Below are 25,725 nucleotides of genomic sequence, written 5' to 3'. Positions count from 1 at the left end.
AGGGTCTAAAAGGCATGAAAGCCCAGTCAACTGTAGAACTTGTTTAAATCGATGACTGGGGGATTCATGTTCCTTCTCCTGAAGCTCCCACAGTCATCCTCTCTGACCTGCTGATGCAGGGGCTCTACCCCAGGTGTCTGTCCAGAGAACACACATGCCCCATCCTCTGCCTCGAGCCTCCCTCTCAATGGTGGCCGGGAGAACTCAGCTGACAGCCACGGCGAACCCCACACTTGGACGCTCTTCTGTCACGGGACGACGCCGTCCCAGCTGCCGCCACGGCTGAGGGTCGGGCTCTCTGCACCTGCAAAGAATGCTGGACAATCTGCGTCCATCTCAGCCGATGGGACACCTGCTGCCACTCCTGCCCGTCGCTGTCCTTCCACAGCACCCTCCTCCACGCGACTCTCAGGCACCGCCAGGGGCTGCTCGCCCAGGGAGGAGTTAGAGGCCCCTGAGCCCGCAAGGATCCCTAGAAGAGGGGCTGCGAGCCACAACCAGACAGGAGTAATTTCAAAACCAGGAAGCAAGAAGGTTTTTAAATTTTTATTTTTTAGAGACAGGATCGCTCTGTCACCCAGGCTGGAGTGCCGTGGCGCAATCTTGGCTCACTATAGCCATGGCTTCCTAGGCTCAAGCAATCCTCCCACCTCAGCCTCCCCAGTAGCTAGAACCACAGGCACGCACCACCACGCCTGGCTAATTTTTGTATTTTTTTCGTCGAGATGGGGTCTCACTATGTTGGCTGGTCTTGAACTCCTGGCCTCAAGTGATACACCTGCCTTGGCCTCCCAAAGTGCTGGGACTGCAGGTGTATGTCACTGCGCCCGGCCAGGTTTTTCACAAGAAACCCAGACCATGGGATGAGGATGTTGGAGAAAGTGGAAGCCGCCCCCGCCCGCCTCCCCACCACGCTGCCCTGCCTGCATCCCACAGACGTTGTTCCCAGCACTCGCTCTACCACAAAAATGGTTTTGTTGCAAGCACTGGTTTGTGACCAGCTCCTCTGAAGCGAGAAGCCCGTTCTCTAAGGAGCTGGGGCTGGGGCTGGGCAGCCAAGCCGGCCCCACCCGAGGGAGTGTGGGATCCGCTGCCTGTGGCTCCTGTACGCCCGTCTGTCCCATCATCGGGGCCTTGGAGGGTGTCCAGGCTGTGTCTGTGGATGCCGTGTCTGCTCGTGTCAGGGAAGGGCCAGGACACTGAACAGAAGGGATGCAGGCTCCAAGTCGTCTCGGCCACCCACTCGCCAGGAAGCCTTTGGTGGGGCTGCTGGGGCTCTGAACCCTGAGCAGGCGGCAGGGCCGGGGAGGTTGGACCACGGGCGCTCACGACAAGAGGGGCCATGCACACAGGGGCCACCCACATGCCCTGGAGCCAGAAGGCCATGGAGCCCCTGGGACTACCCCCACCCCAGGCAGCCTGGGAAGGCTAAGGGTGCGGGGCCCCTGCCTGGGAGCTGAGAGTGGTCCTGCTCTGTACTTCCCAGACACCCCGAGTGGGGTACACCACCACGCCCAGCCTGCCCAGCCCTGCTGCAGGACATGGGCCAGCGAGGTCCCACAGAGCACTGGGGTGGGGGAGCAGGGGCAGGGGGAGCCCAGCTGGGCCTCAGGGGCCTGGGGACGCACCACCCCCTTGCTTTCCACACCCTGAAAACAAGGACTGATCAGTCACTGATTCACAGTCCAATAAACCTTCAAATACCAGGGCTTCCAGCAACAAAAGAGGCCCTCTCCTGCTTCTGGGTCAGCAAGAGCTTCAGGGCTGGGCCCACTCCGCGTCTCCTCCCTGCAGAAGGACCCTCTGCTCTCCGCCCCCAGAGCAAGGCAGTGGGCTGCCTGGGTTTGGAGCAGCTGGGAAGGGCGAGGGCAATGGTTGGGGTTGGGGGCACAGCCCAGGGGGTGCATACACAGGCAAAGAGCAGGCTGGGGCCTTGCCAGGGCCATCTGTGTCCCTGGTCACTGAGGGTGGCAAGGGAGACTGGAAGGGAAACAGACCCCCAGGTGGGGAGGGCCCCAAGCCAGCCCCCATGGCAGCCCCTGCAGGCCTCAGTGCTCCTGGATCCCACCAGGGCCGCAGCAGGAACCGAGGCTGAAGCAAATCAGGGTGGCTGGTGGCACAGCTGGGGCCACACCCAGGCACAATTCCCTCCCAGGGGGCTAGCTTGGGGGCACCGGTGCCAGTTCAGGGACGGATTTAGGGCCTCCACAACTACAGTCCCCACAAACCCTGTGCACGGCCCGCCCTGACTCAGCGTGGGGGCCGCAGCTGCCAGCGGAGGGATGTGGCTTGTCGTCCTGAGCAGAGCAGGGGCAGCTGTCCCAGGGTGGGCCCAGCCCTGTGAATCAGGGAGCAGCTCATGGGAACGGCCCTGGGGGTGCAGGGTAAGTTCACAGAGCCCTTTATTGAGTCCCACAACCGACCAGAGGGAAGGGCGTCCACCAGGCTCAGATCATGGTCCTCGAGGGGCTGGCGCTCTCTACCTGGCCCACACGTGTGTCCTGAGGAGTTGGGGCACGCCCACTGCCCTGATCAGAGCTGGCCGCCACCTTCCAGCTGCATCTGCCGGGCCAGCGTCTGCCCAATCGCCACCAGGGGTCTGGCTCTGTAGGCCGGACTAGCCAGCAGCTCCCGAAACCGGGTCCTTTCTTCTTCACTGAAAGAATGGAGACCACAGATCAGCAGGCAGGAACCCCCAGGCCCCTCAGCACCCCCAGGATCCGACACAGCTCAGCCCCTCAACACCCAGGCACGTCGGACACCGGAATGAATGGCAGAGGCCTGGGGCCACCGCTGGACTGAATGTCGGGGCCTTGGAAACTTCCAGCAGGAGGGGAGAGGCTGCCCCGGGCCCGCAGGGCCACATGCATCCCAGAGCCCTGGCAGTGCCCACTGTGGGGTGTGCCGTGGAGCCACATGCGTCCCAGAGCCCTGGCAGTGCCCACTGTGGGGTGTGCCGTGGAGGTGTCACCCGGCCCTGGCAGTGCCCACTGTGGAGTGTGCCGTGGAGCCACATGCGTCCCAGAGCCCTGGCAGTACCCACTGTGGGGTGTGCCGTGGAGGTGTCACCCGGCCCTGGCAGTGCCCACTGTGGAGTGTGCCGTGGAGCCACATGCGTCCCAGAGCCCTGGCAGTGCCCACTGTGGGGTGTGCCGTGGAGGTGTCACCCGGCCCTGGCAGTGCCCACTGTGGAGTGTGCCGTGGAGCCACATGCGTCCCAGAGCCCTGGCAGTGCCCACTGTGGAGTGTGCCGTGGAGGTGTCACCCGGCCCCGGCAGCAAGTCTGGGGCTGATGGGGCTGCTGTGAAGGCTGAGAAACGGGACGGCAACTCACAAGCCCTGCAGACCACACCTTACATAAGAGACGGCTCCCTCCACGGGCGACCAAAATAGACGCACACGGAGGAGAGCCGAGAGCTGGACAGCCTGAGCTGGCACAGGCCTGCAGCAGAGGGGGGCACGGCAGCCCCAGATGGGTGCCACGGCGACGACTCAGCACAGCACCAGCTCACCCCAGCCACCACCCAGCCTGGCAGCCACTCAGCTCCTGCTCTAAACACAGAGCAGCTGCCGGCATCCCAGAGGGGTGCCCGGTGGAACACAAAGGTGACATGGGTCCCATCTCAGGCACAGAAGCCTCAGGGGCAGCTAACAAGGCTCCTTCACACCCCACTGGATGACCGCCTGGGCAGGGTGCCCACACACCAGAGCCACCGAGGACAGCGGGGCTGGGGCCATCTCCACAGCAGGAGGCGGTCGGGGCTCTGCTAGTCACTGACCACCGCCTCCTCCTGCCACTGCCACCCTGGCCCCAGCATGGCAGCTGGGACACTCCCTGTAAAGTCAGGGTGAAATGCCTCAGTCACAGCCTGGACATCACTAGTGAGCTCTGGGGCTATCAGGACCCAACAAGGCCCCACCAGGGGCAAATGAGGAGCCGAGGCCAGGGAAGGCCCAGGCCAGGTTCTTAGCACTATGGTCCATCAGGCAGAGTCCTGGGTCAGAGCTGGGGGGGAAAGGAGCCATGACAGTGACGCTTGGAAGCGAAGCTGCACGGGGAGGGGTTGCAGGGGGAGCCTGTGCCTGTGCCCGAGTTTGGACACGGTATGGGACACGGGCTCAGAGCCCCTGGCACTGTGTGACTGCCACGCTGGGCCAGGCCTCCAGGTGCCATCCTGGACAACCGTAAACACAGACTCACAGACAGGGCCCTCCCACCTGAGAGAACAGCCCTTTCCTTGGTTTGGTACACATGGGAGCAGCCGTGGGGCACAGACCACCAGCCCCAGGAGCTACAAGGCTCACGCCCAACACGGAGCCCCCAGGGGAGCACGACCCAGGGAGGGGCCACTGTTGCTTCCCACTGGAATCTTGGGATTGAAGGATCCAAAGCCACTCAAACACCTGAGCCCTGTCCACACATGCCAGAAAGCACCACGGACACAGAACACGGAGTGATCAAGGGGCCTCCCGCTCTCCTCTCAGAAGCAACAAGAAACCAAACTCAATCTCTCATGAAACCAGGAGACCTGTTAACCTGAGCTGCTTCGAAATGCAGCGACCCCAAGGACGTGGGGGCACCAAGGGGTGCGGGCCACAGATACTCTGCGAGAGGAAAACCTGTCGCCCTGTCCGGGCCGGGAGGGGCTCCCTGGACCAGGCTGTACACTGGGGAGAGGTGGAGAGGGAGGCCAGGCAGGAGGATGGCCACAGGGAGAGGGCTCTGCCGTTTCCAAACTGTCTCCAGACAAGACTGACCTGGGAAGAACTCAGTTCATAAACAGAGAAGCACAAACCAAAGAGGACAAACATAAAGATCTACAGGAAGACCCCGCTCCTGAGGAGGCCGAGGCAGGAGGATCACTGCAGCCCAGGAGGCGGAGGCTTCAGTGAGCCTTGATCACACCTCTGCACTCCAGCCTGGGCCACAGAGCAAGTAACTGTCTCTAAAAAATAAATACAAAAACATTTTAAAAAACTAAAAAGACAGTTTACTATACTGTCTATACTTCACTCTAGACACGACGAAGTGTCTAGAGTTAAAATGGATTAGAGAACACGAGATGGAAGACAGATTAGAGAGATGCAGTAAATTCGTAATTGGTGCCCCTGAAGAAAAGCCAAGACAATAAAGAAATCTTTGGAGCTACCATTCGACACCAGCTTCTAAACACAACCGTACTCACGAAACAGACTTCAGATTCTACACTGGAAGGGCACAATGGGCCTCAGTAGAAACTGACACGGAATGTTCCCTACTGAGAACTATCTTAGCAAAGTTAGTTCAAAAACAAAGAAAAAAATCATTCCAGTAGCTTAACTAAAACCATCTTATAAGGGCGTAAAACGTCCCTCAGTGGAAACTGGAGCTGAGTCTACAAAGAGGCAAGAGCGTGGTCTGCAGGTTTCTGTACCCCAAGAGGACAACTAAGTACAAATTTCTGCCAATTACAGGGTCCTAGCCCTGCTAACTGGGGGCCACAGTGCCCAGTCACAGAACCAAACATGACCATCCGGGGTTCAACCAGCCAGGGGAGGGGAGGGGCGGAGCGGGGGCTGCGTCCACCCGTCATTTTAGATCCATGACTCTCCTTGGAAGCCTTCCTGGGAGGCGGGCCTTGCCCCAGGGCCACAGGAACTGACTGCACTCAAGAGCCCCCCTGGAGTGGATAGGCAGGAGCTAGTGGAGCAGCATGGAGGGGACTGGGGGGGACGGGGGCGGGGTTCTCAGCCGCTGAACCCCTGAGAGGGCAGGCCGAAGGCACTCAGGACCCTTGGAGAGGGCAGGATGGGGGCACACAGGAGCTGAACCCCTGGAGATGGTGGGCAGGGTGAGGGCACTCAGGAGCTGAACCCCGGGGAGGTGGATGGGGTGGGGGCACTCGGGAGCTGAACCCCGGGGAGGTGGGTGGGGTGGGGGCACGCGGGAGCTGAACCCCGGGGAGGTGGGTGGGGTGGGGGCACGCGGGAGCTGAACCCCGGGGAGGTGGGTGGGGTGGGGGCACGCGGGAGCTGAACCCCGGGGAGGTGGGTGGGGTGGGGGCACGCGGGAGCTGAACCCCGGGGAGGTGGGTGGGGTGGGGGCACGCGGGAGCTGAACCCCGGGGAGGTGGGTGGGGTGGGGGCACGCGGGAGCTGAACCCCGGGGAGGTGGGTGGGGTGGGGGCACGCGGGAGCTGAACCCCGGGGAGGTGGGTGGGGTGGGGGCACGCGGGAGCTGAACCCCGGGGAGGTGGGTGGGGTGGGGGCACGCGGGAGCTGAACCCCGGGGAGGTGGGTGGGGTGGGGGCACATAGGAGCTGAACCCCGGGGAGGTGGGTGGGGTGGGAGCACTCGGGAGCTGAACCCCGGGGAGGTGGGTGGGGTGGGAGCACTCGGGAGCTGAACCCCGGGGAGGTGGGTGGGGTGGGGGCACACAGGAGCTGAACCCCGGGGAGGTGGGCGGGGTGGGGAGGTGGGCGGGGTGGGGGCACTCGGGAGCTGAACCCCGGGGAGGTGGGCGGGGTGGGGGCACTCACAGAAGCTGCTGTCTCTGGGCTGTGCTCATCCGGCTGAGCTCTGAGGGCCGGGGCTTATTGCTCTCCCTGCTGTGGACACAGAGAAGCCACGTCAGTCAGCACCCAGCATCCCCTGAACACCTTCCCGTGGGCAGAGGTTGGCTCCTCCCTGGAGCAGACATCGTGGTGGCCGAGGTGACCAAACCGCTGCAGAACCACAAGTTCCATGCTGCACTGTGGCTGTGGAGGCTGGACCCGGACAAGCAGTACAGCTGCCTGACAGTCCTGTGACTGCCGGCCCCAAGCTGCTGTGCATGGAACCTGGTGACTCCTGCAGCTCCTCCTGGCTCTGTGAGGCATGGAGGGAGTGGTCAGCCAGGAACACGTCTCACGACACACAGCATCTCCACCCCACCTGCCTGGCCAGGGCAGGCTGCACAGACACCTCACGCTTCGGGCCAGATGACCCTGGCAGGCGGAGCTGGTCCCACTCCCACAGCACAGGCCACTTCCCAGGAAGGCTGAGTCACCCACCCATGCCGACATGTCCCCAAGTCCTCTCTCTAGAAAGCACATGCTATTCTACAGTGGGGAGCTGCACCTGCCCTCCTGATGACTGAACTTGGGGACAGGGACACAGACGCCCCATAGATTCTGCCCTGCCTGCATCTATGGGGAGGGGGTACCAGCGAGCGCTGCGGTCCCCCATGGACAGGTGGAGGAACTGAGGTTTCCTGAGTGCTGCTGGTTATTCCCTTTAGTTCTGGGATCTCCAAACCACCAAGCTGGGCCCTGACTCAGGGCGCAGGCGGGCCAGGACACTCTCATCTCTGACGTCTACCCCAGGCAGGCTCTGGCTCCCTGCGGAAATTCTCACCCTCAGGTAACCGTGGGAATCTCTGGGAGCTCACTTGCACTCCCTGTGGTCAGCTGGCCAAGGCAGCTGCCCACCTGGCTGAACGTTCAGATGGGACAGCGACCTGGGCCTTGAAAGGAAGAGAAAACCTTCAGGGCCACACCAGGTGCCTTCCCAGACCTGCCGTCCACACAGTGAGGTGGGACCCAGAGGACGGCGGGAAGGTGGAGCCGCGGAGTCCTCAGGCCAGGAGACTTGATCTTTTATTCATGGATCTCTTAAAATATGAATGACAGACATTTTGTGTCTGCCCAAAATAGCCCTCAGCGCCCGCTTTCTTTTAACCCTGGCTCTGTGCTGACTTGGGGAAGGACTCAGTCCCCATCCCTTCCTGCTCACACCAGCAGATGACAGCCCCTCGCGTCTCCCGTCCCCTCCTCCCGCTCAAAGCCACAGCTCCATTCATCCCAGGGGCTCTGCCAGGGCCAATGACATCTCCCCACGGCCTCTCCTGGGCCAGCCTTGCCCCGATGCGGAAGCTCTGCCCCTCTGGCCGGCTGACCCCCTCCCTGAGTCCACCCCTGAGCAGCAGCTCCCTCAGCGACTGCCCAGAGCTGTCCTGGGTCCCCACCCTTGCAGAAGCCATCAGCGTGGGGCCCCCTCCTCTAGGTGCACCCCTGGTGCCAGGACAGAGCCCTCAGTGGGGGCAGCCACGTGCGGGCGTCAGGAGACCTGAGCTCAGGCCCAGGGCAGCCTTCCTGGTTGGGGAAACCTTGGGCCCCGGAGCTGCACCCTCACTTTAAGAGATGAAATAGCAGTGGGGGCAGGACCAATGCCTCCCAAGGTCGCAAAGCAGAGGAGCTGCACCCAGGGTGGCTGCAGTGCCCACAGGGCCAGGCGCAGCACCTCCTTCTCCCCACTGCAGGGACCGCCCCCCATCCACACGTCCCACACGCTATCCTCCCAGGCGGGACACACAGCCTCCCAGTGGGGTTTCCCGAGTTCAGGGTCCTGGGAACAGAGTGCTGGGCAGTCACTGTCACGGGCCAAGGTGACCCGTAGGGCAGCACCGGCAGTGACGCGACTCCGAGAGGCCTAACAGCAGGAAGCCGTGGAGGAATTCCAGCCTAGCTCTGCCCAGTGTGGACCCTCGCCAGTCCCCACAGCACTCCCTCCAGGCAGGAGCAGCGACATCACCACCATCCCCCTCCTGACAATCGCCCACAAAGCGCACACAGGAGGCCGAGGTCCAGAGCTTGGGGGGTCACTGGGGTCAAGTGTCGCTCGATGCCTGCTTCCCAGCCAGGAGCGACGTGATCCCCAAACACGGGCCCTGCCCTGGCCTCTGAGATTCCAGCTCTGCACCCCGCACCCCAGGAGCATGAGGCCCTCAGGGCAGGGTGCCAGGACAGGGGATTGAGAGGACTGAGGGTTGGGAGGGGCCGCGGGGCAAGGACCCAATGCTTGGGTTCCACAAGGACGGCTCTGCCAGCCCAAGCCAGATATTCTCCCCGCTAGGTGGGAAGGGGAGAAGTGGGAGACAGGGCTCCAGGCTGCGAAGGAAGGGCTGTCCACCCTCCAGCCTCCCAGGCCACTGGTGCTCGCCTGCTGACCCCTCAAGCCCAGAGCACATCAGAGTCCATGAGTGGTGGTCAGTGGGGCAGAGATCTGCCTGCTGGGACCTAGGTGCGGTTCCCAGAGACATGGCCCACCGCCCAGGCACGCCGCGCCCCAGATCCCAGGGTCTCACACCTCCTGCAATACCAGGATCAGAGCTCCCTAGAGAAGCAGCAGGACTGGCAGGAGATGTCCAAGATGCACCTGGCGTACCTGTTGGTGCTGGGCAGTGGGAAAGAGCTGAAAACACAATCCCCACCTCAATGGGGCTAAAGGGAGCCGGAGGCAACTGCAAGAACTCCCAGCGGCCAACGCTGGAACAGTTTCAGCACCGAAATCAAGTAGTGCTGGATGACAACCCCGAGTGTAAACTAAACATCCATCTGTCCAGACCAACACCAAGGCATGACCGATACATATTCGGGGAGGACAGACAAAGGTCCTTTCCCAGCAGAATTCCAAGCAATCTTTGTCACTGCTCTGTCTTCCAGGAGGTGGAGCACAACCCCCACTCCAAGCCCAGGCTGCAGAGTGACTTCCTTCCAGAGAGGACAGCATGGAGGGGGGGCCTCAACCCACCAGGGGTCAGCTCAGCCTCACAGTGGTCAGTCACGGTGACAGGGTGTGCCCGATACAGTGGAGTGACAGTGGGCCTTCACCTCTGGGGGCTTCGTCCCCACACTCAGTCCCTTCCTGTACCGTGAGAAAAACATCAGACAGCTCCCAGCTGAGGGACAGCTGCCTCAGAACAGTCAAGGTCACCAAACCAAGAGGAGTCTGAGAAACTCACAGCCAAGAGGGGCCTAGGAGCCGTGACGTCTGACTGTCACCTGGGATCCTGGACAGATCCTGAGGCAGAAAGGGGTCATTAGGGAAAAATGAAGGAAACCTAAGGTATGGGCTTTAGTTAACTATTAATTACTTACAGCTCACTGTTTCTCTTTTGATACTGGTTCCTTACGTGACAAACACACCACACTCACGTCACAGGAAAAGCACGCGGGGATGCCGGAGCTCCACGGAGCTCTCGGTACCATCCTTGCCATTTTCTACGAGTCTAAAGCCTGTCTAAAACAGGGCCCATTCCATGAGCTCCACCAGGGTCAGGAGGCACTGCTTCCTGAGCCGCATCTGAGGAGGGACAGGGACTTCCGGCGACAGGAGGCTCTCAGGGCTGAGAGCAGCCCCGCACAGAGCCGCAGACAGCCCTGAGGCAGGGGCACATCCTCCTCGGCCTGGGGGCTGGGTGTTTACACAGCTCTCTCCCTTCTGCGAGCCCCAAGCACATTTTTCAGATGAGAAAACTGAAAACAGGGAAACGATACTTGACCAGGGTCACATTTTTGTCCAAGAACCAGGAATGTTCGGTCGTCACATCTCCACTTCGGGCGGCCGCTCCTAGTCTGGACCCAGTGCTCCACCGTGGGATGCCGGCTGGAGCTGCCTGGGCCTGCAGCGCATGACCTACCACCCCCGGGCCTGGGCAGCTGGGCCATGAAAGGATGGACCCCAGGTTTGACATTGCACACAGCCCCTGCTTTCTTCTCAGATGGAAAGTTAGTAGGAGAAAGAAAATTATTTTTAAAAAGGCAAAATAAGACCAGGTGCGGGGGCTCACGCCTGTAATCCCAGCACTTTGGGAGGCTGAGGCAGGCAGATCATAAGGTCAAGAGATCGAGACCATCCTGGCTAACACGGTGAAACCCCATCTCTACTCAAAACACAAAAAATTAGCCGGGCACGGTGGCGGGCGCCTGTAGTCCCAGCTACTTGGGAGGCTGAGGCGGGAGAATGGCGTGAACCTGGGAGGCGGAGCTTGCAGTGAGCTGAGATCGAGCCACTGCACTCCAGCCTGGGCAAAAGAGCAAGACTCTGTCAAAAGAAAAAAAGAAAAAAAAGGAAAAGAAAGGAAAAGAAAAGAAAAGAAAAGAAAAGGAAAGGAAAAGGAAAGAAGGAAAGGAAGAAAGGAAGAAAGGAAGAAAGGAAGAAAGAAAAAGAAAAAGAAAAAGAAAAGAAAAGAAAAGAAAAAAGAAAAAAGAAAAGAAAGAAAGAAAAGGCAAAATTAGAGATGCACAAATGAATGAGGAAGGCCCGGAAGCTGAGACAGAACAGAGCAGCCCGGCCTCTTTCCAGCCAGCTCTGAAAGCTGGGCTGTGACTACACAGCTCCTGCCTGAGCCCGAAGCCTCAGTACCCACACCTGGGCGGTGCCTCCCACCCCCTGGGGAAGGGCGGAGGCTGCTCTCCTTTTGCCGGCATGTCACCCAGGCACAAAGAGCCGGAAAGAAAAGCTGCCGGGAGAGAGGCGCCACAGGTGACAGCGAGGGTCATGCAGCCGCCGCCCTCCTGGTTGAGCTGTCCTGGGTCGCACACACCACAGCAGGCTGGCAGGGCCACATCCACATTGCCAGGGCACAAGGAACCTGCCACTGGCAAATGGCTCACTGGGTGACAGGGTTCTGGAGGGAGCATCTCAGTGCGTCAGGAGGGCTCATGCTGGGGACCAGGCCTTGCCCAGGGCAGGAGGGCGGAGGGGCCTCACTGAGGCCCAGGCCTGCTGGCTCAGCCGTTCACGCACTAAGGGTCCAGAATCCACCACCCCAGCTCTCAGCAGGGGGCAGGGGAGGGGCACTGTGATGCCAGCAGCCAAGGGTGGGGCAGGGGCCTGCCTCTTCCCTGAAGAACAAACCACATCCAGACCCGTGGTGAGGCTGGGCGGCATGTGCCTCCCACACAAGTAGGTACAGCTCGGGAGAGCAGCCGCACTCACACCAGGCCCCGGCCCTCCTGGGGAGGATGCACGAGGCAGCTCCCACCCCAAGGGGACAAGCTCCAGGGATGTGTGTCCCAGGGGCCTGCATGTGTGGGTCCCACACCCTCAACACGCCTGACAGCAGGCCTGAGCCATCCCCACGGGCCACCCTCTGTGGGACGGAGTAAGGGGCAGGGTAGGGTGTGCAGCATTAGGCGGGCGTCAGGGAAAGGTCCACTCCAGAGGGGAGACGGGAGCCCCCGTTAGAGGCACGGGAAGAGCATGGTAGGTGCTCAGGCGCCTCGGCTGAGCACAGCGGGGTTTCTGCAGGACGGAGGCTGTGGCAGAACAGGGAGCTGCGGGGACCCCCAGTGGGGCCTGGCAGGAGCTGTGGCCAGTGTGGGGGGAGGGGCACTCGAGGGAGCTCGGCATCAGCAGAGTCACCAGGCTCCTCACAAGGGTGGGCCTGGGTGCCCCCGAAACATCCCCCACAGCCCCCGCCAGCCTCACGAACTCACGCCCTGGGAACGGGGTACCTGCGTGGAGCACCAGCTGAAGCCCCAGCTCCTGGCCTCTGCAGGGTCAGGAGCCACCGTGGCCCACAGGTCCGGCTCATATCCCTCCACCTTTGGACCCGGGTCAGCCCCACAGCTCAGACAAGGCCACCCCTCCCAGACACTCACCTGTGGGCTTGGCGTCGGCTGCTAGCCTTGAGCCCCAGCAGCTCGGGCAGGGCGTCCCTGAGCGGGTGCAGGTCCCCCACCACCACCGTGGCCCTCCGCCTCCGCTCCTCCCTGTGCTTCTGCTCAGCCAGTTTTATAGCTTCGATTTCTAAGGAAGGAGAAACGACGTTAGAGGCAAGCAAGAGGCGGAGGGAGGAGCCCAGGCCCGGAGCCCCTGGCCCACGAGAGACCTGGCGGGGTGCCCAGCCCTGCTGCCTCTCTCCTTCCCGCTGTCGCCCCCATTCCGCCCCGGGAACCTGCAGGGTGGGCAGGCTTGAGTTATTTTTTTTCCCCTTAATGACAGAGCTGTGCTTTTTAATCGCAGGGCTGACAATGAGGTGGAGCTGCAGCCACTGAGGATTTCTCCTGCAAAGGGACGCTGGCAGCCGAGGCCGGAGCACGCATGGGGGAGTGCACACAGCTACCGAGCAGAGGGGAAAATGAGGAAAGGGGTCCTCAACTTAAGATGGCAAGTCACAGCCTGGGAGGCTCAGCTTTGTTCCCAGGAGGAAGAGGGCTCCTCAGAGGGAAGGGGAGGAGCCCCAGGACAGACCTGAGGGCTTGGGGCCATGGGGGGTGGCAGGCAGGGCTGAGGCCTCCACACTACAGAAGGGATTTGGGCAGGGTCTGGAGAGAAGGGGCATGGCCTTGGGATTTGATTTAATTTAAAAATTTATTTATTTCAAAATTGCTAAGAGAACACATGCTCGGACATGCTGCTCGCTGCACGTGGCTCCTGGAGGCTGTGGAGTGCGGACAAAGCCTGCTCTCTTCAGGGCAACCCAGTGGGACAGGCCTGCAGCTCAAACACTGCCAGCTCGTGACACAGGCCCGGGCATGGCAGCACCTGTGCCCCCCGGGAGGAGTGCCCAGGTTTCCAGAGGTGCCAAGAGCCAGCTCCTCTCCAATCCCGCTGTCTGGGACGGCGGTGCCCCCTCTCAGCCCCCAGGGCAGGTGACTCACGGAGCAAGGACTAAAGGGCCCACCCTGACCAACCCAAAGTCAGGGATGCCACCCTGCCCTGGGTCCCTGTAGCAGGGAGTGTTTACCTGGCTCCAAATCGCTGACAAGAACCTGGGACAAAGACCGCCCTTCCTCTGGGCCCTCAGCCCCCAGTGCAGCTTGAGAGCTTGGAAGGTGTACACCAGCTCTCCACAGCCTCGGGAATCATAAACATAAAGTAAGAATCCAGCACTTCTCAATCCTGCCGGGACTGTGGCAGACACGTTACACGGCACCTCATCCAAAAGAGCCAGGGCACCCTGGAAACCTGGGGTAGGGAGGGGCGGGCCAGGCCAGGTGGCTCCTTCACAGGCTGCAGACCCAGGCCAGGGAAAGTAAAGCAGATGCGTGTGGCTCCCATGAGGACAGACACAAAGGCCTGCACCTCTGCAAGTCAAAGCCAGAAGCCTTTCAAAAGAATGATACTTGTGCCCAAGCAGGGTGAGCCTCAGGCATGCAAGGATGGTTCTCCCGGGAAATGCCTCAGGGTGACCCTCCACAGTGGCCACTCAAGAGGCGAGAAAGCCTATGGTCACCACCACCAGTGTCCAGAGGATTCTGCACAATTCACTGCCCACGAATGAGAAAAATTACAACGAAACCACAAACGGAAGGAAGCTCCTTGACAGAGATGAGCTGCTAGAAACCCACAGTGAGTATCGCACTTCAGGGCAAAACATTAGACACTCAATGATAAATCAGAGCAAGGAAAGGACGACCACAATATCGACAGTCCCACCTGGCCCGCTCCATTCTGAGAGGGGAGGGAGGGAGCGAGGCAGTGGCGGGCGGGACCCACGCCCTGGGAACACTCAGCACTGCTCTCATCTGCGGCACCTGGGGGAGGGGAGGCCCCACACAAACACCAGCTTCCATGCAGCCAGGAGAACCCACGGGAGAGTGCAGTTCTTCTCTGTCAGCTACTCCAGAAAAATCTGATGCTGCCTCAATTAAAATTTCAACAGGATTTTTAGTCAAAACTGTGCAGCTAATTCTAAATTTTATTTTTTAAAAACAATTAAATGCATAAGAATAGTAAAGACATTTTTTAAAAAGAACAAGCAATAAGAAAGTAGGACTATCGGATATTAAAGCAAATGATGCCGCCTAGGAGGACAACCAAGGGTTGGGAAAGTCAACTGGGACATGTGTGTGATTCCAACTACCCACCCTCCCGCCCACGGGACGTGGGGAGCCACTGCCTGCGGCATGGTTGGGGCACAGGCTGTGTGGTGAAGCATGGAGGCACTACCCGGGCACCGGGCAGGTGTGTGGACAAGACAAAACAAGGGACACAGAGTGACTAGGGGAGGCCTCCAGGAATGGGAAGGCCCTGCAAGGCGGAGGAACAGCAAGGATAGTTTGCGAGCTTGTCCTCACAAAGACAACGGGGGGTGGCACGTGCAGATCTACAGCAAAAATTTCAACATATGTTGGGGAAAAAAAAGCAAACTGAATGAAAAAATCCACACATAGAGAAACTCTGCATTTCTAAAGATCCTAAGGAATCTACCAAATGACTACCAGACCTAATCATGACATTAGTAAATTCATAGGATACAAGATCAATATTTTAAAAAAACAATTGTGTTTTAATATACTAGCAGACAGCTGACAAAAAACTGCATTTATGATAGCATAAAAAACGATAAAAATACTTAGCAATAAGCTTATTACAAGATGTAAGACCTCGACACTGCAACTATGTAACACTGATGATGAAAATTAAACAGAGAGATACCCACGTTCACGAACCTGAAGATCTGCTTTGCTAAGATGGTAATTCTGAACTGATCTATACATTCAATGAAATCCCAATCACAGCCCCACTAGGTTTTTGTTTTTAAAGAAATAGACAAGCTAATAATAATTTATGTGGAAATGCCAAGGACCTAGAATATCCAAAGCAACCTTAAGACAGACAAACCAACAGAAAGGACTTGTGTTATCTGACTTCCAGACTAACACTAAAGCTCTAGTAATCAAGACAGCCTGGTATTTGCTAAGGTGCAACAAACAGATCAGTGGAACAGAAACAGCCCAGAAGCAGATCCACACTCAGGAGACTTCCTGATTTTTCAAAAAGGCACCAAAACAATCCAATAAGGAAAAAAAGTATTTATAACAAATGGTGCTGGAACAACTGAATATCCACATTAGGGGAGACAAAGGAGCTTAACCACTAACATCACACAGACAAACAATTCAACATAGAAAAAAAAAGAAAAAACTCTAAATATGAAAGTTCAAAGTATAAAGTTTTAAAAGAGGAAAAATATCTTCATGGCTTGGGATTAGCCAAAGTTTTCTCAAACAGGACACACATACACATACATACACACACACAGTAACTAATATAAATTAAACTTCTCAAAATTAAACCCCCGTTTATTAAAAAAAGAAAGTTCTCACGCCTGTAATCCCAGCACTTAGGGAGGCTGAGGTGGGCAGATCACGAGGTCAAGAGATCGAGACCATCCTGGCTAACACAGTGAAACCCCATCTCTACTAAAAATACAAAAAAAAAAAAAGCCAGGTGTGGTGGTGTGTGCCTGTGGTCCCAGCTGCTCAGGAGGCTGAGGCAGGAGAATCTCTTGAACCCGGGAGGCAGAGGTTGCAGTGAGCTGAGATCGCACCACTGCACTCCAGCCTGGGCAACAGAGCACGACTCTGTCTTAAAAAAAAAAAAAAAAAAAAAAAAAGTTAAGAAAATGAACAGGCAAGTCAGAATCTGGGAGAAAACATCTGTAAAACACATATCCAACCAAAGACTGGACTCTAGCACAAAGAATTCTTAGAGCTCAATAATAAAAAGGCAAAAAGCCTCATGAAAAATGAATTTCACTGACGCTGAAACACAAACGGGCAGGGAGTACATGAAAATGCTCTTTTGGCGGCAATGAAAACGAGCACCACCGTGAGACACCATTTCACGGTCACCAGACGGCCAAGGCTGAGGAGACGGCGCGCCACGCACCACCGTGAGACACCATTTCACGGTCACCAGACGGCCAAGGCTGAGGAGACGGCGCGCCACACACCACCGTGAGACACCATTTCACGGTCACCAGACGGCCAAGGCTGAGGAGACGGCGTGCCACGTGTTGGCAAAGCTGCAGGGCACGGACTCTCACAGGCTTCTGGTGGGAGCGTGAACGTACAACCGCTCTAGAAAAGCGTCTGGCAGCTGCTTATAAAACTAAACATACACCTACCCTATGACCCAGCATTCCATTCCTCAGCATTTACCCAAGAGAAACGAAAACATGTCCACAAAAAGACTTGTGAAGAATGTTCAGAGCAGCCTTATTCATAGTAGCTAAAAATGGAAAAAAGCCCAGGTGCCCATCAGTAGGAAAGTGAATAACCAATGGTGTATTCACACAATGAAATACTTCTCAGCAATCAAAAGGCATGGACTGCTGCTACACGCAGCCTGGATGGCTTTCAAAACCATCACGCTGAGCAAAAGCAGCCAGACCCAGAAAGAGTGCATCCTACATGATTCCACTTATATGAAGTCTAAGGCAAGAGAAACTCAACTGTGGACGAGAAAGGACGACACAGTGGTTATTACCTCTGGGGCAGGCGGAAGAGGTAACTGACTGGGAGGGCGCGGGACTGCCAAGGAATGGTGGTGACGGTCCGTAACCTGAACGGGATTTCAGCTGCACAAGTGTCTACAACATTTGTCAGAAATCACTGAATGGCACACTTAAGATCTGCATTTCATTTTATGTAAATACAATCTTCAAAATAAAAAGAAAAAAAAGCACCATAAATTCTAGCAGAATTATTTGGGGTGGAGTGTACTGATGTCTGCAATTTACTTTGAAACGCATTTTAAAAAACCCATGTTGGTACATGGACAGAAATTGCTAGATGAACAGTTATGTAATAAAGATTGTAAAATCTGTATGGTGGGTACAGGGTATTCACTATAAAATTCTTCCCACTTTCCTAAATAAAATTTTTCATAATAAAATACAAAGTAAAAGTAACTCGGGAAATGTAGCTAAAGCTGTATTTAAAGACAACTTACAGCCTTTCATTCCTGAACAAAACATATACAAACAGATGAGCAGAGCAACTGAAACCCAAAAAAAGCTAGAATGGGAGAATGATCAAAATAAAAACAAGTAATTTTGAAGACAAAAGAGTAGAACTGACCATTAAACATTAATTATTAAACGGAAGAGACATAACTTCTTAATCAGAAATGAAAGGGGGATACAAATAAAGAACGATAAATAGAATATTTAATAAGAAAGCAACTAACACATAAAGACTGAGCTCTGACTAAATTTGATTATTAATATTACTTACAGACAGGGACCCACTCTGCCGCCCAGGCTGGAGTGCACTAGTGCAATTATGGCTCCCTGCAGCCTCAAACTCCTGGGCTCACGCGATCCTCCCACCTCAGTCTCCTAAGTCACTAGGACTAGAGGCTCAGAGGCACGCACCACCTAATCTGCCTAATTTTTACATTTTCTGTAGAGACAAGGTCTCGCTATGTTGCCCAGGCTAGTCTGAAACTCCTGGGCGTAGGTGATCCTTCCACCTCAACCTCCCAAGGTGCTGCGATTACAGGCATAAGGCACCATCCCCAGACAAATTCGATCATTTCCTGAGTGGCCAAAATTGACTCAAGTCGTGAAAAAAGAAAAAAAAGGACCAAGAGCCGTGGAATAAAATTTACACATCATCAAAGAATTATGGCCTAGAAAATCAGGGTCCAAATGGCCACAGTCCAGGAGTCCATCCAAATCCACTTTCACAGCTATGCTAGGAACTGTGAAAAAGAAAATGGAAGAATGAATCATTTCCCTAAGAAATATCCAAAAAGGGACAGAAATCATAAAACTAATAATCACGAAATAAACCGACAAAGTTTTCTAGGTCCTACCTCTGAAAAACATAACCTCCAAAGAAAAAATAAAGCAGATCATACACTAACGTATAAGAACATAAAAAAGAAAATATTTCAAATTAATTTCACAAAGTCAGCAGAATCACACACAAAAAAATAACCAAAAAATACAAAATAATTTTGACGAGAAACAATCTTAGAACAACACTGGCAAATATCCAGCATCATGAAAAATAAGGAGATATTCAAAACAACCTGAGTGGGAAGTGTGGCTTTCAGCCCTCAGAGACATGCGGCTGCGAGCACGTGGCAAGGCTGACCTCCTACGTGGAGCCTCAGAAAAGAGGGAGCCACAGGCCTGAAAGGGTCTGGGGACCCCAGGAGCCCTGCCCACACCCACATCGCTATGCGCAGACACTGGTTTTCACCGCGGGCAAGGCCTGAAAGGATTTCACACACCACCACAGGCACTTCTGAACCATAAAGACTCCACAAGCACAGGTTACTTCCATAACAAAAAATTTCACAGTGGGGAACAAAAATAGGTAATTTTTACAAACAAGGAGCCGAGAGCAGCAGCTTCCCAAGGCCGTCCTCCAAAGGGAGGCAGCCCAGCTCCGCAGGTACCCACAGGGATGGGGTGGCAGTGCCACCCGTAACAGGCCAGACCAGTTTGGCTGTGCTGCCCAGTCTCCATGGCACCCTCTCTGTGCCTCCACTGTCCTTTGACCCCCACAGCCGCCTCTAAAGGGTCTTGGGAGATGCCCTTGGGCACCCTGGAGGGAGTGTGGCTGGTGTAGGCCAGACGGTGCGGCTGTGGGAACAGGAGGGCCCACGGGATGGGACCTGGGCCGGCAGCTGCCCTGAGATGCAGGCATGGACTTACTCTGTAACCATTGCTCACGCCTTAGCTTCATTTTCTCCTTCTTGGGCAAAACGGTCTTGGCCTCTGCACCTGAGGAAAGAGAACATGGGAGTGAGAAAATGTGTCCAGGTGGCACCCCCATGACCTGAGAATGGGCTGGGGAAGGTTCTGACGGTGGAGCCACTGCAGTCACTGCAACTGGTCTGGCCTGTGCCAGCCTCTCAGGCTCCAGAGCTCTGGGCAGCACCAGGGGCACCTGCAGCCTCAACTCGGCCTTGGGAGGCTCTCTCAGCAGTGGCCCCCCGCAGCGATGGCCTGGCCACTTACTCCTGACCTGCCCCGGAAAGCAGGTGTCCCAACACGGAGGCCTCCTCCCCACCCATGCCCCGAATGACTGTCAGGGCAGGCCACAGCAAAGCCATGCAGGAACACCCAACGGCTCATGAAGGGGGCCACGAACAGGGCAGAGGCCCCTACGGGGACATCCCCAAGATCCTGCACGGTCACGTGAGGCCCAGCGATGTACCTGCTCCCTGCCCCCTGCCAGGCCCGATGACGTGCTCAGTGGACCAGAGGCTCCATCCCTGAACCCCACAAAGCGGCCCTCTCAGGGAGCCCCCAAAAGTGAACTCCACAGGTGCCCCTGTGCTTGGTCCACACGGAGCTCAGGCACCTGCCCGGCAGGCGGGGAAAGGAGCCTCATTTGCTCGGGGAACGGGGCAGGGGCGGGACGAGCCTGCAGGGCCATGCAGGTGGGGACAGCTGGAGAGGGCTCTGGCCGCTGTGTCTCTGACTCTAGTCTGCTCTAAAATAGAGGGGACTCAAGGGCATCCCCGTTTCCTCGGCCAGAACTGATTTCCAGGACGGTTCAGCCTCCGCCGCATTCTCCCCAGAACACACCTCCCAATTTCTCTTCTAATGCATGCAGACCTTCCCGGCTTGTCCAACAAATCCGCCACGCAACAAATCCGCCACGCAACAAATCCGCCACGCAACAAATCCGCCACGCAACAAATCCGCCACGCAACAAATCCGCCACGCAACACATCCGCCACGCAACAAATCCGCCACGCAACAAATCCACCACGTCGAAGGAAAAACAAAGCAGAAGCAAGCCCTGCCTGGAGAAAGGCAGTCACTGCGCTCAGCATTTCAGACTTCACTTTGGGAGCTGGTGTGAAACCTCCAAGGCCCAGGGCTCCTTCCTGCAGGATCTGATCCCCTCCCACAGCTTCCCGGTGTGCCTGGGCTGACCTACTTTCCTCCACTGCATCCCCGACCTCTCGCTCCCGACCACAAAGGGGAGGGGCTGATTCTGCAGCTTTTCTGTAGTTCTGAAATTGTTTCAAAAGAAAAATGAATCTAAGACCAGTGGAAACTGACCCGGACAGTGACCTGTGTTGTGTCGGAATGAAGAAAACGAGGCCCGGGCGCAGGCCAGGTCGGGAACGCAGCACAGTGACCCTTCCCGGCTCTGGCCCCAGGGAGCTCCCCAGCCCCATTGCCATGGCACCACAAAAACAGGAACCAAACACGCTACTCCTGCAGGAGGAGAGGGCCTGGAATGCTGCAGCCGGAGCAGAGGCTGCCTGGAACTGCTGGCGGCGGCCCCACGACCCCCAGCTCCCCCTGCTTTCTGGGCCCAAGGCGCCCTCACTGAAGTGCCCTGGCACAGGTTCATGCCTCCTCCCCTTCCAGCCTCTGGACGGGCTGACGGGTGTTCACGAGCTACGGAGGGGGCTCGCCCTGTGAGTCCCGCTTCTCTCTCCTCCGTGGGCCCAGGGCCACAAGGACAGGGCAGGTGGGTGCACCCCCACCTGTGAAGGGGACAGTGTGAAGTCAGCTCGAGCTGCTCCGATTTCTAAATTTACCCACGACAAGGCCAGCACACCACAGCTCCCACAGGTCTGCAGAAGCACAGGAGTGTCCTGTGGGTACAGCAGAAATGCCAGCTCGGAGGAGGGCCGGGCTGGGAGTGCAGATGCTGGGCCTCAAGCAAGGGTGTCTGGAGCCACCGCTGTCCTGGGCCTCGCCCCCAAACCCAGATCCCAGCAGCGCCAGCAGTACAGCCCCAGTGGCTATGCGGAGGGGAAGGTCACCAAATACGTCTGATTAGTGACAAAATGACAGCAGCAGGGGCCACCCCTGAGGCACGTCATCCCAGCCTGAGCTTCTCACATGGGGCCTAGCAGCCTGAGCTTCTCACATGGGGCCTAGCAGTCTGAGCGGGCACCAGGAATACCAAGGCAGAGCTGACGGTAAAATGCGACTTCACAGAATCAACCGGCCAGCCGAGCTGAGGCTGCAGAACGGTGCACCCTTGGAAGGGCTGTGACCTTGGCTTCCCGCTCTGGGCAGAGAGGCTTCTTCCTCCGCGCCCTGTGCCCTGTCTGCTTCACACACTAGGCCGCCTGCTGCACGGGCGGCTCAGACACTGCCACTCCTTCTGTCCCGCTCAGTCCCTGACTCAAACGCGTCAGGGAAGATGGGCAAGTCCCCATTAAACTGAAACTCAAAGAACCCCAGCCAGTGGCTGAGGCAAGGCTAGAGGAGGTGCTCAAACCCTCATTCCCCCCAAAGCCGAGACGGGATCCCCCCAAGACAGAGCCCAGGCCTCCTTGTGGGGAAATATGCTGCAGGTGCCACCCACTCCCCCTCACACTCGGCAGAACCCTCTGGGGCCACCCGTTGCTACTGGCAGTGAACAAGCCCAAAGGGTGAAAGACAAGGCCTCAGGGCACGGGGTGGCTCCTGCGATCTGGGTCCTGGGGCCACCCAGTGGTACCCAGGGTGCTCCTGGCTGCCATAGCGCCTGTACCTGAGCTGGACTGCAAGGCAGATGGATGGTGGAGATGAAGACGAGGAGGATGAGAAGCCATGCCCTCGCCTGAGTCTTCAGGAGCCCAGGATGCAGCTGCCACGGAGCCGACCTGCAAAGAGGAGCCCGGCTCACACGCAGCGTGCGGGGACGGACCGTGCGGGACAGCCCCTCCAGTCCAGTGGGAGGCACTCTGAGGAGGACTTGAGGGCCATTCGAGGAACAGCCTCTCTAACCCTTGACTCTGGAAGATCCCGCCTGGGCCCTGCCCTTGGGGAGTGACTAGAAACCAGCCCTGAGCTGACTCGCCACGGAGCCCTGGGGGTGGCTTTGGTCCCCTAGCGCTGGCCAGCCCCTCAGAAACCTGCAGCATGAGCTGAATGGCTCCGCAGAGAGAGAGGGATGGGCACACACTCAGGCACAGGCTGCCTAAAAACCATGACAAGAAAAGGGAAGGTGAGGTGCTGCCATGAAGGAGCCAGGACACGTGCTCTGGAAGTGCAATTCTGGGGACCCCGGGCCAGCCAGCCGCCCCGCCAGACCACGCCTTCTCAGCTGCCACGGTGCTGCCTGCGCTCTCTCATCTGAAAACGGGGTCCCGGGAACAGATGCAGTAAACCAGGCACAGGGGAGGACGCCACATGTGGCAGCCACACAGCAAGCCTGTGCTGCAGGCAGCTCACCTGGTTCCCAGCCCTCACCAGGTCAGCAGACACAGAACCAGGCTCACCAGAGTTGGGCTGTAGGGTGACGCGGTTCACGGGGCATGTGTTCTGACGGACCCTAAGGAAAATCAGCATGAGACTGGCTTTTCCGTGCACGACATCAACAAGCCATGGTTCTCACCCCACAAAGATCTGTATGAGGCTCAGGCACAGAACACAAGACGCGATGCTGCTGGCACGTGCTGCTTCATCTCGGGCTCGGGTGCCGGGAGATGCTGTGGCCTACAGAGCCGCTCAGATGCTGCCACCACCACCCAGGTCACAAGATGAAGCAGCACGTGCCAGCAGCATCTCATGGTGCTGAGGTTCTCCTCACCACGCCTTCTGGGTGAATGCAAGCTGAAATGCATTGCGGGACAGGCCGTTTGGAGAAAAATGAAGTGGGAATCATCCGTCTCACTCTAGACACAAAAATAAAGTCCTGATGGGCTAAATACATTAAAAAGGCACTACAAAAGCACTGCAGAGAACACAAAGGGGCCACAAAACACACAGAAAACACAGAATTTGCTACAGAGAAACTTTAAACCTCCGCCGAGAAAAAAATAACATGAACAAATTCAAAAGAACTACCAATGAGGGGGAGATGTGTGCAGTTAACAAAAGAGATTGCTTCCTTCCTACACAGCTTTCTCAAACCAATAAACAGCCGAAAAGAAAAACAGGAAAAGGCACATACAGACAGCTCACAGCAATGAAGGCTGAATGCAGCCTTGCTGACGAAGAGCCGCACGTTCCACGAGGCAGGCACCGCCGGCTGGGTCCGCGTCGCAGACACCTCGTCCGTATCCTCCACAGGTACCGGCTGCAGGTGGAGGCCGACTTGGGTTCTGCTCCCGGCGGTGTCTGCAGTAGGCAGCCTGGCAACCCCTGTCAAGTGTCAGATGTTCATCAAGCTGGATCAGCAACTCCACCGCTGCGGTCTGATCTACAAATGTCTTGACTCACATTCACAAGGACGGCCACACTCCCTACAGAGCTGGGTGCACCGGACAACAAAACCTCAGCAGCCGTGACGTGAGGCTGCCCCAGAACACAGCCCAGGGAAGCAGCAGGGGCAGACACACACCCACTTGTAAAAACATAGGGGGCTGGGAGCGGCAGCGTGTGCCTGTGGTCCCAGCTGCTCCGGAGGCCGAAGTGGTGGGGAGGACTGCCTGAGCCCAGGAGGTCAAACCTGTAGTGAGCCCAGATTGCACCACAGAGCAAGACACTGACCCCCGCCTCTGAAAAGAAAAAAAAAAAAAAAAGGAGAGGAGCAGATAGACCAAGACGTCTGCAGCGGGGAGGCTGTCACTCAATGGTAGTGTGCATTGAGTTTTTCACAATATCTATCATTCGCCACTTTGCACAACTTCACGAAGAGGCGGTGCTGCCGGAATACGCTGGAGAAAGCACAGCTTTCCCTGGGAGCACTGGTGGGCAAGCATCCAAGGGGGTGCATGCACCCAGCACCGCGGCAGCGGGGAGAAGCGGCAGGAGCACAGGGGACCGGGAGCGGGGCAGTGGGAGGGCCGGGTTCCCCTGCCTCTCTGTTTTCCAGCTTTCTTCCTTTTTTTTTTTGAGACGAAGTCTTACTCTGTCACCCAGGCTGGAGGGCAGTGGCACAATCTTGCAATCTCCGCCTCCCAGGTTCAAGCCATTCTCCTGCCTCAGCCTCCGGAGCAGCTGGAATTACAGGCACGCACCACCACACCAAGATAATTTTTGTATTTTTACTAGAGACGGGGTTTTTCACGACGTTGGCCAGGCCGGTCTCGAACCCCTGACCTCAAGTGATCTACCTGTCACCTGTCTCTGCCTCCCAAAGTGCTAGGATTACAGGTGTGAGCCACCGTCCCCGGCCTCTTCCTTCTTTATACTACACGTTTGTCATCAGGTGTCCATTTTAAAGAAAAACTCAAAGATCTTTTTAAATATTGGTGACAAATTGTCCCGGTCAAAGACAGCGTCCTGGAACAAAACTGGAACAAACCAGGCACTGCCATCCAGGGTCCGCATCCGCAGACACCCCCGGCCGAGGTTTGCAGCGAGGAAAGTAGCGGCAGCACAGCAGGGAAGAGCAGTCACAGCCAAGAGCGCCTAGGGGGTGGCGCTACCCATGGACATTGAAATGCACAGCACCAAGGTCATGCTGCTGCACTGAGGAACCCAGGCTGCAGGGCCGGAGTATGCTTCCACCGCTGGTCCCTGTGCCCCCCTCTGCTGTTCTGAGGAAAGGCAAATGGCTCACCTCAACTCCCTTCTCCCAGGACCTGAGGGTGGGCATTCAAAACCACAGACAAATCTGTCGACGGCCAGAGTTCCCCAAGTACCGTGTCGGGCAGCCCCCACCCTCCAGCCAACACCATCCACCCCAGCCACACACTCCCCCCGAGAGAAGGTGGCCTGGGAGACAGGGCCTCTGAGAGAAGGGTCCTCAGGAGCACCGGAGACAGCCTGTGCACGGCGCCCACAGAACGCTCGGCCCCTCTGATCCTCTCAGCAACCCACCGACCACAAGATGCGGAGTCTATGGATCTGGTCTTGCAAGTGTCACGGAGCTGATACAAATAAGAAACGTGGGCTCCAAACCCCACAGGATTCTCTCCACAGACACGGCAGCAGGCTCCCGGCACACTCCATACCCACCCCCAATGTCAGCTCACCCCACAAGGACCCTCCAGAACTCCCCACAGGCAGCGCAGCCAACGATGGATGCAGCGTGCACTCCGGGAGCAGTGTGGCTTCTTGCTGTCTTGTGAGCTCCCAGCCAGGGTAACCAGGCAAGAGAAACATGTCAAAGGCCTAAGAACGGAGAAGCCAGAGACAGAACTACCACCGTCCCCATACATGGCACGGTCGTGATGCAGAAAATGCCAAAGGATCCACAGCTACTGGGACTGAGGGCTTCAGCAAGGCCTTGGGGTGCGGCCGAGGTTTGCAGCGAGGAAAGTACCAACAGCGCTGCAGGGAAGAGCAGTCACGGCCAAGAGTTCCCTGAGGGGTGGCGCTACCCA

At 57.2% G+C, this 25,725-nt stretch overlaps 1 protein-coding gene across 5 annotated transcripts in view; it reads right to left on the bottom strand.

The window, feature by feature from the left end:
* Positions 1 to 531: 531 nt before the first annotated feature.
* SLX9 (SLX9 ribosome biogenesis factor) overlaps positions 532 to 25,725 on the bottom strand; it is a 52,015-nt gene continuing 26,821 nt past the window's right edge. For 2 of the 5 annotated variants that reach the window (XM_024789994.2, XM_011725823.2), the window contains exons 3-8: positions 23,406 to 23,596; positions 22,002 to 22,113; positions 19,205 to 19,273; positions 12,405 to 12,552; positions 6,519 to 6,587; positions 532 to 2,656 (exon numbers count right to left, since the gene is read on the bottom strand). In XM_024789994.2, coding sequence (XP_024645762.1) covers positions 2,533 to 2,656; positions 6,519 to 6,587; positions 12,405 to 12,552; positions 19,205 to 19,273; positions 22,002 to 22,062 — 471 coding nt within the window. In that variant the 5' untranslated portion in view covers positions 22,063 to 22,113; positions 23,406 to 23,596 and the 3' untranslated portion in view covers positions 532 to 2,532. The remainder of the gene's footprint in view (positions 2,657 to 6,518; positions 6,588 to 12,404; positions 12,553 to 19,204; positions 19,274 to 22,001; positions 22,114 to 23,405; positions 23,597 to 25,725) is intronic. The other 3 variants (XM_011725824.3, XM_011725826.3, XM_011725825.2) reach the window with 3 other exon arrangements.

Source organism: Macaca nemestrina, chromosome 4, assembly GCF_043159975.1.
Source record: "Macaca nemestrina isolate mMacNem1 chromosome 4, mMacNem.hap1, whole genome shotgun sequence".
NCBI classification, from domain to species: domain Eukaryota; kingdom Metazoa; phylum Chordata; class Mammalia; order Primates; family Cercopithecidae; genus Macaca; species Macaca nemestrina.
Note: the sequence above shows the minus strand (reverse complement) of the source record. Positions and strands in the feature narration are given on the sequence as shown.